This window comes from Megalops cyprinoides, chromosome 7 (assembly GCF_013368585.1).
Source record: "Megalops cyprinoides isolate fMegCyp1 chromosome 7, fMegCyp1.pri, whole genome shotgun sequence".
NCBI lineage: Eukaryota > Metazoa > Chordata > Actinopteri > Elopiformes > Megalopidae > Megalops > Megalops cyprinoides.
The window spans coordinates 35,752,261-35,767,078 of NC_050589.1; the positions used below are offsets into that span (position 1 = coordinate 35,752,261).

The 14,818-nt window shown below is 43.9% G+C and overlaps 1 protein-coding gene across 3 annotated transcripts; it reads left to right on the forward strand.

Moving 5' to 3' along the window:
- Window positions 1-2,533: 2,533 nt before the first annotated feature.
- znf740b (zinc finger protein 740b) lies at window positions 2,534-9,248 on the forward strand. Of its 3 annotated transcripts, none has more exons than XM_036534448.1 (6): window positions 2,534-2,586; window positions 4,231-4,404; window positions 4,903-5,061; window positions 5,659-5,782; window positions 6,445-6,563; window positions 6,796-9,248. In XM_036534448.1, the coding sequence occupies exons 1-6, from the start codon at window positions 2,542-2,544 to the stop codon at window positions 6,979-6,981; spliced, it is 807 nt and encodes a 268-aa protein (XP_036390341.1). In that variant the 5' UTR covers window positions 2,534-2,541; the 3' UTR covers window positions 6,982-9,248. The 3 variants fall into 3 exon arrangements, with proteins under 3 accessions (XP_036390341.1, XP_036390342.1, XP_036390343.1); XM_036534449.1 differs by having other exon boundaries at window positions 4,903-5,031; XM_036534450.1 differs by having other exon boundaries at window positions 4,903-5,019.
- The last annotated feature ends 5,570 nt before the right edge of the window (window positions 9,249-14,818 follow it).

Consider the following 14,818-nt stretch of genomic DNA (forward strand, 5'->3'; position numbering starts at 1 on the left):
TAAACTGAGAAAAACTGCAAGTACGACGAGAGGCTAACAGCAGCGAAACACGAGGAGACGAAACGGTAAATCTACAAACACCACATATGCACTGACCCTGAACGCGACTCACGCCACTACAGCAAAGTGTGTAGTTGAGGTTATATTTTAAAATACAGGTTGCGAGGCTCCGTAGTCGGAGCTGAACTCGTCCCACACGCCCTGGCTGTTGTGTTGTTTTGTGAGGGGGGGGCTACGCAACGTCTGGACCACTGTACCATCACGTCTGGCAATCGCCGCGTCTTTCCACCCCTTTTCATGTGTTTTTTGCAATACGTTTCCTTTCCAGTCTTTTTGCGTACGGATCCCGAAGTTTTAGGTAAAGTTAGCCAGCTGGCTAGCGTAGCTAATTCGCTAGTTAGCTTGGTTTCACTGTGTGTTGAACTCAGTCCGGTAGCTTAGCTGGACCTAGCTTGCTAAAATGTTTTGCGTCTGTCCGAAATATACGATTCTGCCAGCGGACGATGAAATTTTTGCCTTCAGCGTATTATTTTGATGCCGTGCATGTATTTGTCTAACTAGCGGGAGAGAGACAGTAAAGCAATTGGGGTATGGAGAGTGATACGGATGAGACTAAACATGAACTTGGTCACCAGACTGATAGAACTCTTAGCTAGGTCCCGACATCTTAGCTAAGTTACTGCCAAGTAAACAAATTAACCAAAACCAAACCAAAATCGAAAAGTTGGCTAGGTAGCTATTTTGAATTGCTTATCATTTTAGTAATCATCGAATTTTTCTAGCACATAATTATGGTAGATATAGACAAAGCTGTCCCAAAATAGCTACATAGTTTATCACGAAATGTCTTATTGGTTTATTCTTTCCTAAAATGCTGCTTGCTAACCCTTTTGTGTTTGTCCATATAGCTTGCTAACGCCACCTAATTAGTTAGCGGGCCGTCCCTGTTCAAATCTGGAGTGTATTCAACGAGCAGGCGAAATGCATAACAACGTATTTGTAAACGGTCATGTTCAGTGTTTTCAAAGTTGATATGCAGTGTTAAGCAGAGTTAATCCCACTTGAATTTAGGGTACCATTCTAATACGTGCAAGCTGGCTAAAGTAATTAGCTACCAAACATCCATGGTGAATAGTGTTAACTTGCTAGTTAGCAAGACTTGCATATTTAATGTGAAAGCGTCTCAGGCTTGATCAGGGAAACATTCTTTTTTGTTTGACAATCGGCAAATATTGGTAATGCATAGCTACTATCACGAGGCCATGATCACCACCTAGGGAGCAAATGCTGTACTGTAACTCGCTAGAAAACTTAGCTGACAGCTGTTGACGTTGACTTGTTACAAATTTTGTCGCTCAACATGTTTCTTCAGTTAATATTAACATCGCAGAGCAACATCCATAGACCCATGATGTGGAATTCTGTATGGGAAGTAATTTTTGAATAACTTATGTAGAGAGGTTTCAGTGGCTTTTATGAATAGTGCTGCTGTCTTGAATAAGGTAATGGGGATAGAAGCGCGCGAAAGTGATTTTTGAATAACTCTGCCCTTATGTGAAAAGTACAGGGCAGTTTTAGATGATATCAAAACTTTGAACTTCTTTTGTCTCGTTAGTATAACTTTAACTCGTTAAAAGCATTTGAAACTGGGTTGAAATGGTTGTAGCAAGATAATGGTACGGAACAGAGACTCTTCTCCCCCTTTCACCACGTTCTGTGGCGAGTTGACGGAATACGTGGTTTCTTTTCCATGTTTTTAATATTCGGAGACGTGGTGTGCGGGAAAACCGTCCTGTGACAATTAGAATGTAAAGAGAGCTGTATCGCTAACTTTGGAATAGAAATGGAATCAACATTCAGAATGCTAATTGATTTATAACTGGTTCGTGTTTAAAATAACTGAAATTGAAGTGAACGGCAAATTGAAACGTTACACCAATGTAAAGAATCAGATATTGACAGGTCTGGCAAATGTCTGAGGTCAAGTGCAGAAGTTCAGCAGCCAGGGATTTGAAAGAATAGCCAATCATCCAGTTGTACGGATTATGTTAAACTTTACTGTGTTATGCCATCTGCATTTTGTTCAAGATTAGAGGTCATTGAGGCTGCGACAGCAAGTAAATCTTTCCAATGGGAAGCCTTGACCTTGCTCACAGGTGCACTTAACACAGTAAACTAGTTAATGTGATGATGCGTTTTTATGACATGGTTTTATAATGTTACTCATTTGATCGGCAACATGAAAAAAAGATGAAGAATGTCACGCATGAGCCATTAAATGGCATAATCAGTCAGTGGTGGAAGGGAACAAAGTTTATCTTAAATATCATTTGCAATTTTAGTGGTACCTTTGTCTCACTGCCCCTTCTCTCTCCTTTTCTTTCTCTGTCTGTTTAGACTTTGGTGCCAGATGGTTGGGGTGGGTGTGGCCTTTTGCCAGACCAACCATCCTGAGTGACGGTTCCCATTGCACCGTCACCCTCCCCTTCCCCCCACCCCCCAACCCCCCCTCCTGCACACACAGGCACGGTAACCACGGTGATGACACACCTGCCCAGCAGCACAGTCCGTGACCACATGAAATGGGTCAGTGTTATTCTGCTCAAGATGCCAATGGTGATGATTAATGTTCAGCTCGTTGTTTTGATGTACACAAGATTGTGCTATCGTGTGTTATCCGTGGCCTGGTTTCATACATGACATTTTCCCTCTCCGTCGGACTCCCTGCTTCAAAGCTTGCAGCTCTCTCTGGGGAAAGTATTTATAAGCCAGAGCTACTGGGGCTTAATACTTTGATTGAGCTGACAGTTCCAGCTAAACACTTTTCTGAAGGTTCACTCTGAAATACTTGCTGAATTTTTCCAGAAGATGTCATCATTTCCTGTTCCTCTCAGGTGCAGAGGTGAAGTGTAAATTACTAAGCAGTCTGAAGGGAACAAACCCAGGGTCCCTTTTTTCTTGCCTTCAGCTCACCAGCCACACTGAGGCATAGGTGTGCCATGTGGACTTGGAGCTGTTTGAGATAGAAGTTTGCCTTTTTGCTACATTTTTGTGGGTGCAGCTCACCTGACCTGTAAACCTCTCTGCCAGCTGCCCCTCATTTTCACCCTCAAGTGGCAGTTGTTAAATTAAAACTTTTTTTGTGTGTGTGTGTGTACATGTGGTTTTACATTTACACAAGAGGAAGTTAGCTATATATATAGAAAAAATATAGATATGCAGTGATTATACAACAGGCTGTCTAAATCAGCTTGCGTACACTTCTGACTGGTGCTCTTTCTTTATTGATGACATTACTTTACATTACATGCACTTAGCGGGAGATCTTATCCAGAGTGACTTTCAGCACAACATAAGCACATACGAACATAAGTATATCCATTCAATTATATGAGCAACAGTGTCACACCAGGCTCATAACACTCCCAGACCAGTGAGTGTGAGTGTAACACCATTCAAGCCCTACCACAAGTTAACATATGCAACCTGACTAAGCGGCGGAAGCCAACTATATTATGATACATCAGTTACTAGAACACAGAATTCAAAATACATTACAATAATGCAGGTAAAATAAACATCAAATACTAGAGATAACAGGGGTTATTGCTGTACGCAAATGAGCTCTGGCCTTACACAAGTTTAAATCAATTCTCCTTAGGTTTATACCTTGGAAATCCTTCATAAATAGCATCCCAGTGTAGCTTATCGGTACGGTTCTTTGAAGTGTGTTTCAATCTGGCAGTGAGAAGAAATACAGTTAAATGTTGGGTTAAAGAAACTACACTGATAGTGTAGTCAGCGATGTTTTTCTGACTGCATGAGGATGCTTACCGCTGCTGTAGCAGATTAATCCACACTGTGTGTCTCTAGCCCCTTCGCGTGCCCCAAGCAGCGTATCTGCAGTTGTTTAAATTGGCATCCCTTCCAGTGCGAATTGACGGCCAAAAACAACCTCGATTCATCGGTCCCCAGTGTGGAGATAAACGTGCTCATTTCCCCTTGGCCCTTCTTTTGGCAAAGGTTCCTGCCTGTGGCTGAGGCATACCTGAAGCGTATGGGAACGGGACGTGAACCACAGCCATGCTGAGGTGTAGCGGGATCCGGGCTGCTGCGAACACCCCTTAAGAGTCTTTGGCCTCCTCTCCCTACCTGGCCTCCCTCCCCCGGCATTAACTCTCCCCTCGGGCTCCCCACCTCACCGCTGCCCCCCCCTGTCTGTGTTGCCAGGCGGGATTGCTTGGCTGTGAGGCTGTGTTATCCAGTATGGCTCTGATGCAGGCCGGCTCCATGGCCGGGCAGAAGAAGATGATGTCACCGCTGGGGCCGGGCCAGAGGGAGAGCCCGGAGCATGCCCCGCAGAGTCACATGGTGCTGCCGTCCGGGGTCAGCTGCCCACCGCTGGTAAGAGCCGCACTGCAAGCGCCCTCTTGCAGGGGCAGTAAAAACTCCTGTTTTGGGCCTGAGAAATAAAATCATTGGCAGTGCATTAAACATATTGGAGTGTTGGTGTTTTGTGTTTGACCTGGATGAATTTGCTCAAGTCAATGACACATTATTGGAGGGTGCCAGAGGTGCAATCTGTTCTCAAATGTAGGAGATATCTATAGATATATATGTATATATAATATGCTGGAGAAGCTGTAAGAAACTATTCATGGAATTATCAATTGGAAAGGTTATTGAAACTGCACTAGTAAAAGCTATTGACCTAGTTACCACATTTTGTCAAAATTGCTGCATAGCACTGTGGCATAGTGATCAGGGAACGTGGCTAATACCTCAACCATTGCCAAAAAAAAGTTAATGATATCTGAAGCTTTTGACTGCACTCGGTAGCTTAAAGTGCCTAAGGTGTGGTCCGCCCTCCACCCCCCCCCCATTCTTTTTCACTCTCTGCAGCTGATCCGAAAGGAGGGAGAGTTCCACTCGTCCCGGCTGCTGGACGAGAAGGAGATGCGGGAGAGCGTGGACCAGCAGCTAAAAAAGAAGAACAGGAAGTCAGGCGCACCCTGCAAAGTGAGAGAACAGGGGAGTCAGAGCGAAAGAGAGGGCGAACGAGTGAGTGAGACAATGGCAGAGGAAAGCGTGTGAAATTTGATGGGAGGTGAGGGGTGGTCACAGTACAGGTAAGATGGCTGAGGGGATGAAAGATGGGGAAGCGATTGCAGAGGGAGGCTTCATGTGATTGTACACAAGGCCTCCTGGGCCTGTGGTTGTTGAGTGATGTGGAGGGCCAGGGAGAGGAGCAGGGAGGTGGAGGGCCAGAGAGAGGAGCAGGGAGATGGAGGGCCAGGGAGAGGAGGAGAGAGGTGGAGGGCCAGGGAGAGGAGCAGGGAGGTGGAGGGCCAGGGAGAGGAGCGGGGAGGTGGAGGGCCAGGGAGAGGAGCGGGGAGGTGGAGGGCCAGGGAGGGAGAGGAGCGGGGAGGTGGAGGGCCAGGGAGAGGAGGAGAGAGGTGGAGGGCCAGGGAGAGGAGCGGGGAGGTGGAGGGCCAGGGAGGGAGAGGAGCGGGGAGGTGTTGCTGAAGTAATATGAGGCGGATGTGGTGATGTCACACGTGACAGGGTGTTGTGGGAAGGCCGTGTACTGGACGGCTGGGTGGTGTTTGCTGCCGACACAGAAGCAATAACAGCATCCCCCGACATCCTGTCCCTCAGGTGGTGGTGGTGGATGAGAATGGCGAGTGTCCGCTGAAAGTGCAGAAGAACTTCATCTGCGAGCACTGCTACGGTGCCTTCCGCAGCAGCTACCACCTGAAGAGGCACATCCTCATTCACACAGGTTAGCGCTGGCTCTCCGTCCCTCTGCTAGCAGACACCTTGCAGGATTTCCATCATTTGCTTTCACTGACGCCTTTAGGGTATGTGGCATTTATGGTCAAAATGGCAACAAGCCTCACTATGCCACACTGTTAGATAATGGTGACTAACTGTAATGCTTAATCAGTAGCAATATTATTTGTACATACTGCATTCAAAAATAGACATCTCAATTCCTACTCTGGACTCGCACAGATAAGCAACCTGCGTCTTCTTGCTTAGGCAGACTTGAATTTACCCGCTGTTTGTAGTGGGTAGTGGCCTGCCTTCTCCAGCTGTGTTCCTCTGCATTGGAGCCCTGTGGTCCAGCAGGGGGCACTGTGCCCTCTCTTGCATCACGTTATGATCCATTCTAATTCCCCTGATTTTTCCTTTATACCCATGCTTATTCTCTTATAAACAGAAGTATATACAGACTGTAGGTTCATTTCTGTAGTCAGACTTCACACGGCATTTTTTTAAATTTATGTTTATAGCTTGTACTTTATAGTGCTTGACTTTCCGTGATTAACGGGTTGTCGTGCAGATTGTTTAATTAAAGTTAGATTCTAAAAATTTAAAAAGTGTCAGGTTATTCAGTGTGCTGTTTGAAATGTGTTACAGAGTAATTTTCTCTGGGTTTAGGGGAGAAGCCATTCGGCTGTGATGTGTGCGACATGCGGTTTATTCAGCGTTATCACCTGGAGAGACACAAGCGAGTGCACAGTGGAGAGAAACCCTATCAGTGTGAGCGCTGCCAGCAGGTGAGGGAGCGTGGGCGGGCAGGCACGCAAACACACACACACACACACACACACACTCACAACAACACACATATCCTCAAATACCCTCACAAACGCCCACACATGCACACACCCCTTTCTGTCACATGCGTACATTTCTCTGTTGCGCACACACACACCTCTCTCCCATAGGTACTCATACGCGTGCATACGCTCGCCTTCAGTAAACGTCCCTCCCCTCTGTGTCTCCCAGAACTTCTCTCGGACAGATCGGCTGCTTCGCCACCGGCGGCTCTGTCAAGTGGGCACTGTGGGCGGAGTCACCAAGACAGAGAGCCAGTCCTGCCGTGAGGGCACGCGGCCGTACTCCCAGGGGCCTGCGCCGGCCACTGCTTCCTGGAGCCCTTTGCAGCCAGCCCCCAGCCGTCTGACCGTCTGACCGAGCCCCCTTCCCTCTCCCCACCACCATCCTGGAGAAACACAATGAGCAGCAGCACCAGCAGTAGGCAGCCCACAGCTCAGCGCTGCCACACGCTGGAACAGACTGATACTGCAGCTCAGCTACAGAAGTGTGTGTGTAAGAGAGACAAAGGTTTTTTTTATTTTAACCAGCTCATTTCCTGAGATAGATGGTGGGTTATTTTGTACTTATTTTTATCTGATTATTGCAAATGTTCTGTCTTTATTGTTGAAATTAATTTTATGTGCTCTCAATGGTACCGAAAAGATGGAGGTGGGGGCAACAACGTTGAGATAACTGGGGGGGGGGGGGTTATTTGTCATTATGCTTTGGCAATACTAACCATTCATTTATAAAGAGGTGGAAACACAGTTTCAGTTGAAAAGTTGATGGGGCAAAAACTTAATTATCAAACTCTTGTAATGAGGGAGTCTCAGCAGATCATGGCACAATAAGAATGGGGTTGCGTATAAAAAAGATAAAAAGCTTTTTGGAGTTTTTCAGTGGAAACTACATGAATGTTTTGGCCAAGGTTCAATCTAAATGGAGTGCTTTTCATCCCAAGCTTTTGGTAACATGTTTTAAACAATTTTTATGTTTTTATTTTCTCACACATTTTTCAATAATTTCAGCAGTAGGCAGACATGTTGTGTACTGAAACTCTTATTAAAGTTATATTGCAGTTAGATTGAAGATATTGCGGTTAGATTGAATCTTGGCTTTAATAGGATATCCATGTTTGGTCCTGATGAATGCCCCAGAATATGGCACAAGCTGTGTGCCATATTCTGGGGGTGTATGCTACTCGATGTATTTACAGAAACGTGCTCATGATAGGAGGAAATTATCCCAGACCCCTTCCATGGCCTTCCGACACATTTTTTTGACATTTGACATTGTGCGACATAGAAATCTGAATGTGATACCAGTCTGGTGATTTTTTTTCCCTGAAAGTACAAGCCTGTGCAAGCCTTTATTGGGTGCGTCAGGAATTCCCACGCATCCATGGACTGTGACATCACAATGGAAGTGGTGAAATTTTTAGTTTGTGCCAGATGCTGTAGCTTTTGCTGACTGGGTTTCCACGCACCAGAGGTTGTCATTGGCACTTTTCCGTGAAACCACAGCAGCTGTAGTGAGGTTTCTCATGTGAACGGCCAAAGGGGTCCTTTCTGTACCTGCACATCTCAGCAAGCAATCATGTCCAGGCTTGCTCCTGCCTGTTGTGCTTTCAGCCTGGCTGCTAATGCATCTGCAGCGTCTGTTGGCATCGTCCTTGGGTTTTATGGAGATGTAGTAAAATGTGTCTTACCTGTTTATGTGGTCCGCTCGCTGGCAGATTAACCATGTTGTCATTGATTAGGGATGGTCCACTGCAGTCTCTGGGGCTTGACGTGTTTTCGCCAAGGAAACAATGCTTTGGCTTTGCCACATTATGGTGTGGCCACACCGAGGCACACAGGGGGAGCCGTGGTTGGAACACAAAATTGTAACGCTCTTAAATGTGTTGTTTCAGTATCTGATTAAAGAAAAACAGTGTGAAAGCTATGGTCTGGACAGTCCACCACCAGTGTGAAGGTGAGGGCATTTCAGTAGGATGGAGGCAGAAGGCAAGGAGCCCAATATGTCTGCCCCGTTCCCGCTGCCTTGCCGCAGTCCTGTCCTCTTGTCACAAGGACCTTTTTTCTAATATATTCTTAAAACACTGGAACGATAAACTGATTAAAGATGTATCATTTTTTAGAACAGTTCTTATTCTTGGTGTTTTTAAGCGGGGGGAAGACAGAACAGTTTATTTTATTTTTTTTATATAAAAAATAACGTGACCAGTAGTTACTCGGATCAGTGTTGTATAGAGAGCCCAGGTTGTTCAGTAATTTAAAGACTTTTAGGGGCCTTTAGTACCTCAGAATATAGCAGTCTTTTTTTTACCGCAGAATTTAATTTAATACTTTCTCCTTTTTAAGTGAATGAACTGTAGGATTAGAAGGAAAGCTACTGCGAGTGCCTGTCTAGTGTAGCCAAGACAGTTTTATTTTTCCCTTTTTTTATTATTTGTCTTTGCATGCAGTTGTGGTCCTCACAGTTTGTTGATGAAAGGGATCTTATATGAATCATTGTTCTGGGTAAAAAAAAAAAAAAAAAGTTGCTTCCATCAAAAAGAAAACATTACAATTGTTATTTAATAAATGCAAAATAATATGTACCCTCATGATCCAGATAGTCGCATAGTACTTAGTAAAGAGCAGGGCTTCCATTGACCTGAAATAAAACCATTTTTAGAGAAAGAATGCCACTTGTGTTGTGTTGCTCTAAAAACGCCTGCATCCTGAAAAGAATGATCATATGAGGTCTGGTGGTGCACTTGCATTGTAAGGCTTGGCAAATACTGGAGAGCACGTTAGTCTAGTTCCTACATCTTGCCAGCAGAGGGCAAATTAGTTCTTGAGAAGAGGGAGTCGAGCCTAATACAACTGACAGAGTTGAATTCCTACATCTGCTGAAGGCAAGGTTTTTTAAGGTAGGCGTTCCAGTTTAAAATTCCAGTCTAAAAACAGCATTCACAGGAAGCTGCTGTACCCACATGTGGTGGAATGAGACATGATCATAAAAAACAGCTCTTAGGTTTGAGTGCAGTGCCCACACCAAGTCACTTCTACTTCAGCTAAATTCAGCTCAGTTAAATTACATACAAAAATGACACTTTCACATAAATGACAGTAAAATAAAACATTACAGTGAAGAGGTAGCCAGAGAATTTAGAATAGTTCAGGAATTATACAAAAGGAAAGAACTACATAAGTTGTCTTGATAACTTCACATATTGCCAGATAGACATATGGTTGTTTGTCTGTGCTCTCCAGCACTGCCTTCACGGGGCACTTATGCATGTCACATTAACTTAGTGTTAGGAACTCCCAAATTAGCATATTTTCATACAGGTATCTGCCAGTTTTCTTTATATATATATATATATATTTTTTTTTTCATATATAATATATATGAAATGTATGTGTATATGCACACTAGGGTCCAAAATTATTGGGACACCTGGGCATTTTGTGGTTAAGTGTGGATGTGTCCATGTAGCTATTAGTTTTATCACTCGAACCTAATTTATGGTGTGGCGAAAACAGTTGCATGTTTTGGCAACTGTTAACATTTTCAAAACATCTCTTTATGTGGTTGGCACACGATTGCCTGATGACTACCCTTATTTCCAACATTTTAATAATATGTATGACATTAATTCTGCCAAACAAACTGACAATTCCATGACATTAACTAATTTTTAAAAGGTACCTACATACTTATTGAGTGCAGACAAGTGAACAAAAATGACCATCACTTCAATTAGGCCTGATTGAACGTTGCCCTGCCCCCTAATTGAACACTCATACTGAAGCCTATATAAACCTAACAAGGTTGGAACTTGGTCACAGAAGATGAAGCTGAAATTGACATTGACATAAATATGACTTTCCCAATGTCTAATGGAATATGCAGAAAAAATATTGTGGGTTTTCAGAAAAAAAGTGAGTCTCCCAATAATTTTGGACCCCAGTGTATATATAAACACCATCAATGACCCACCTCCATGCTTGACCGTGGGGATGGTATTCTTCTGGTCATAAGTCTGGCCTTTCTCATGCCAGACATACCGCTGGTCCATGTGTCCAAATAGTTCCAGTTTAGTTTCATCAGTCCATAGAACTGTCTCCCATGTATGTACCTCAGTCACGTCTTGCTCAAACCTTGCATTGGTGACAGGATGAAATGAACAAGCATGACTTTATGGATAGTTGTTTTTTCCACAGGTTTAGAAATTATTTTGGTGAAATACACATTCATTTTCACTGTCATGGATAAGTTCAAATATGCAGGGTGATCTGTCCAAGGAGAGGATGTTTTCACTGGTTCATTTCACATGGGTGTCCTTCCAAGCTTTATATCGCTGTGTCAAGTATGGTATACATTTTAACATGTCCACCTGCGTAAGTCATTTTCACAGACATACAGAGATCTTACAGGGTTTGCAGAGCATTAGGCCAGGCTTTGCAGTGCGTGTCAGACAGGTCGTGTAAATCAGCTGCTATGCCCCGGATGTCTCACTTTGACTGAAAATGCCCTTGTACTGTATGTCTATGGGAACATTGCAAGCATGACCTCTTGGGCTCAACAGGCCATTCTGATATTTAGCAAGACAGTATTTGTGGATTTCCTTTCTTCAACATGGCGAGGGAGAGCGCTATTTTTGAGGGGGTCTGACCTTTGAGATACTGATGAAAACTCATGGGAAGATGATATTCTAACTTCCCCCTACACTTTTTATAACACGTAAGTCAAGGAAATTAGACGTGCCAAGCCTTTATGAATCAGCCTTTTTAGGACCATTGGCTCGGCGTGGGCCAGAGTCTGTGTGCCAGCACGACCGCAGATGTTCACATGTGAGCCTCCTGACACATTCTCTCCATCCTGCATTGACCAGAGGGGGCAATCAAACAGCCCAACTGAGATGAGATCAGGTCGCTGGTTGGAGTGACTGCAGGTTAGCCCCCTGGGGATTTATTTACAGTACCCTTGGGGCTTATAGCACTTAATATAGTGTTTCTGGGGGGGGGGGGGGGGGGGGGTTACAGACACCCCTACATCTATGTGGAGGCAGCAGCTGAAATCATCCTGTTCCCTCCTGTTGTTCCATACATGGTGTCATGATGACCATACCTGCATTAACACCATTCTTTTCCTGGGGCCTCTTTCTCTCCCTTTTCCCCCCTTCCTCACCCCATGCCATCAGCCCACAGCCCCGGTTCAACACCAGCAATGCAGCCTTGTAGAACCAGACAATGTGGTGCGATATTGCCAAAATGGATTCCTGTTGGCAGCTTGGGTTGGACAGTGGTCAAGGATTAATATGAGAGGGGCCCTGAGACAGTGTGGGGGCAGAATTCAGAATCGCAGCCACTGGATTATTGTTATTAATTCTGCCTGCATGTTCTTGCCTAGCTTTCTATCTTTCCAGCTCATTCAGACAGACTTACCTTGTGCTGAACCACTGTGTCCCCTTGGTCCCCCAGACTGAACATTCTGTCAAACCCAACCCCCCCCCCCCCCCCCCCCCACCCGCTCCCGAAGCTCTGAGAGCGTTCCCTCTTTTAATGTTTAATTAATAAATGAATCAGCCGCAATCTACTGCCTGCCATCCATCACGCGGCTGACAGCGCACCTCCCCGTGTTAATTAGTGGTGATATTTAAGCGCGCAGAGGTACTTTGTGCCCGTCAGCGTGTCGGCACTCCTCATTAACATTTAAATTCCCTCATCCTCCCGCCCTTCTCCCCGAGCACGCACACACGCACAGTATTATACGTTCATCTACACAGAATGATAATTTGTCTTCCTGTGTGTCCACACCTGCTCCGACAGTTATATCTCCCTTCGTGAAGGAGGCCTTGAAAGGAAGGTGTACCACAATTCTTTTCAGAGGGGAGCAACTGTAGGTCGAACACAATCTCCAAATAGACGTTCAAAGCAGAATTTCTGAATATGAGGCTCTTAATGATCAAACTGCGACACTAATGACAAGAAATATACCTGCGAGGAATAAGGCTTGCACTGAATTTTTTAACCTAAACTGACATGAAGGTCTGCTAGAATTCACAACCATGAGGCTAGTCCTAATTTTTATCATGGTTTAAATATCATAATTGTATTATGGGCCCTCATATTTAATCTGTAAGAAATAATAAAATGGCTGCCAAACACATAAAACTGCACTAGGGATGCCAAGAGTTGTGGAAAGAACAACAGCATAAATGAAATCATATAGCTATGGGAAATGTGAAATCAGCTGAGGGCTGCTGCATTTTCAGTACGCTCATTTTGAAAGATGATGGTGGAGGAGCTTAGAGATGTAGATATATCTGGGAAAGGGTGAGTCTGAAGGGTTGTGTGGGTGGAGAGGCTAAGAAATGCAAGCAGGGACTATACTGTATAAGGTCTTGTGAGAAAGGTACATGGTTTTGTATTCCAATTCTGTGGTTGAATGGAAGCCAGTGTAATTTGTGGAGGACAGGGGTCATGTTCTGGTTTGAATATAGTGAACCTTGTTAAGAACCAAAGCTGGGATTGCCATCAAATTAAAGGCCTGTTTTCAAGACAAAGACTTAATGCAGTAATAATGAAACAGCATGGCAGAAATACAAGACTTGTGAATAATGTCCTCCCTCGGGATGGTACAGGAGAAAAGGATGACGGCTGAATGTCAGCCATTTTGTTTGATAGTATCTCCTATTACTCTTGCCTAAGGGACAAAATGGCTTCAAATGAAGCAAGTCAAGAGCCTTTAAACAACTGCCAAGAAAAATGTTCGTCAGTCCCACAAAAAACACCACTGTTCATGTACTTGACATTTTTCCCACACTTGATCAAGTGTATGTTTTTTTATACTCTGAAACTTTAGACCTTGCACATCATTTGTTCCTCATTTGTAAATTATTAGTTTAAATGATTTTTCCCATGCAACAGCTCTCTGTAAAGATGAAAAGATTTTCCTAATACAGTTACATACATGTTTTCCACTAGGTCACATCAGCACATACTTGAATGTACCACTGCTATACAGCTGTATACAATAGAGTGCTGCTCACATCAAATTTCAAAGGAGTATGTGAAACAGACCAATACAGTGATGGAGAATTGTTATTTTTTCACAGGAGTGGATTTGATACCAATTGGTCATAATCATAAACTGCTCATCATCACTGCCCCCTGCTGGCTGATCAATCACATCTCACTTGCCTGTCCACAGTTATTTGGTGTCCAGCAAATGTGTCTCAGAAAACCAAAAAAGGCAGGGATCTAATAAATTTGAGAGTCCAGTGCATATATCTGCTGCCAGAGGACCATTTCAACACAGAGACAGGTGGTTCCTGTAGGGATATACTGACAGAACAGTTCTGCTCCCCTGTCACCTCCTGTCCAAGGTCTAACTTTTAAAAAAGCAGTGTTGATTTTTGCAGTGATATTTCTTTCATCTTGTTATCAGGTAGTGACAGGTACAACTGCGCAACTTTTCTTTATGAGCTAATGGGTACAAAAGGAAAAAAAAGATAGGACTGGTAAATTGCCTCTTTTTATCTTCTAGCTTTTTTTTGAATTCCTAAAACTATTCCATACAGAAAATAAAGAAGATACTGAAGACACACACTGACAGAGCTTGAGAATGAAAGTTTAGTCTGAAAATATATTTCCTGTCTGAAACATTCTGTACTCTGTTTTGCCTCTAAATTAATACTCCTCAGAGCTGAGCTCACTGCAATATGACCACCTACTTTTCATTCTGCAGTCAAAAAAGTACTCTACTTAAATATCATCTAATAAATAAAATACGTCCAAAACAATACTTGCTGTCCTCTGTGATGAATATAAAATTAACAGACATCATTTTCTTGCAGATGGACCTCTGGTCTCACAGCTGAACAAGTGAAGTAACAAACTTTATAGTTTTATTGATGAATGCTCTCATTAATTGTCTCTGCTGCCTAAATTTGTCAATTAGCAATTACCACACAGCAAAAAAAGAAGGGAAAATGAAACTGCCTAAAGTATGCTGCCATATTTAATGTACATCAGATGGGTGAAGTCTAGTACATGCCAAGAGTAACAGGCAAGAAGGAAATGTCCAGCTTCACCATTCTAGAGTCAAAAACATACATCTTTTCACAGTTTCTCAGTGCACCCCGCTTCCCGCACCACCACCACCACACACAGACACAGACCATGCCCTTCTCACATTTGAAAGGAGCCAGGCACAA

What these genes read in the sequence shown, in the direction of transcription:
- znf740b (XM_036534448.1), top strand. Translation starts at nt 2,542, where the DNA reads ATGACACACCTGCCCAGCAGCACAGTCCGTGACCACATGAAATGG. An exon ending in TCCGTGACCACATGAAATGG is followed by an intron (nt 2,587 to 4,230) that starts GTCAGTGTTATT and finishes CTGTGTTGCCAG; the next exon opens with GCGGGATTGCTTGGCTGTGA. An exon ending in GGGTCAGCTGCCCACCGCTG is followed by an intron (nt 4,405 to 4,902) that starts GTAAGAGCCGCA and finishes CACTCTCTGCAG; the next exon opens with CTGATCCGAAAGGAGGGAGA.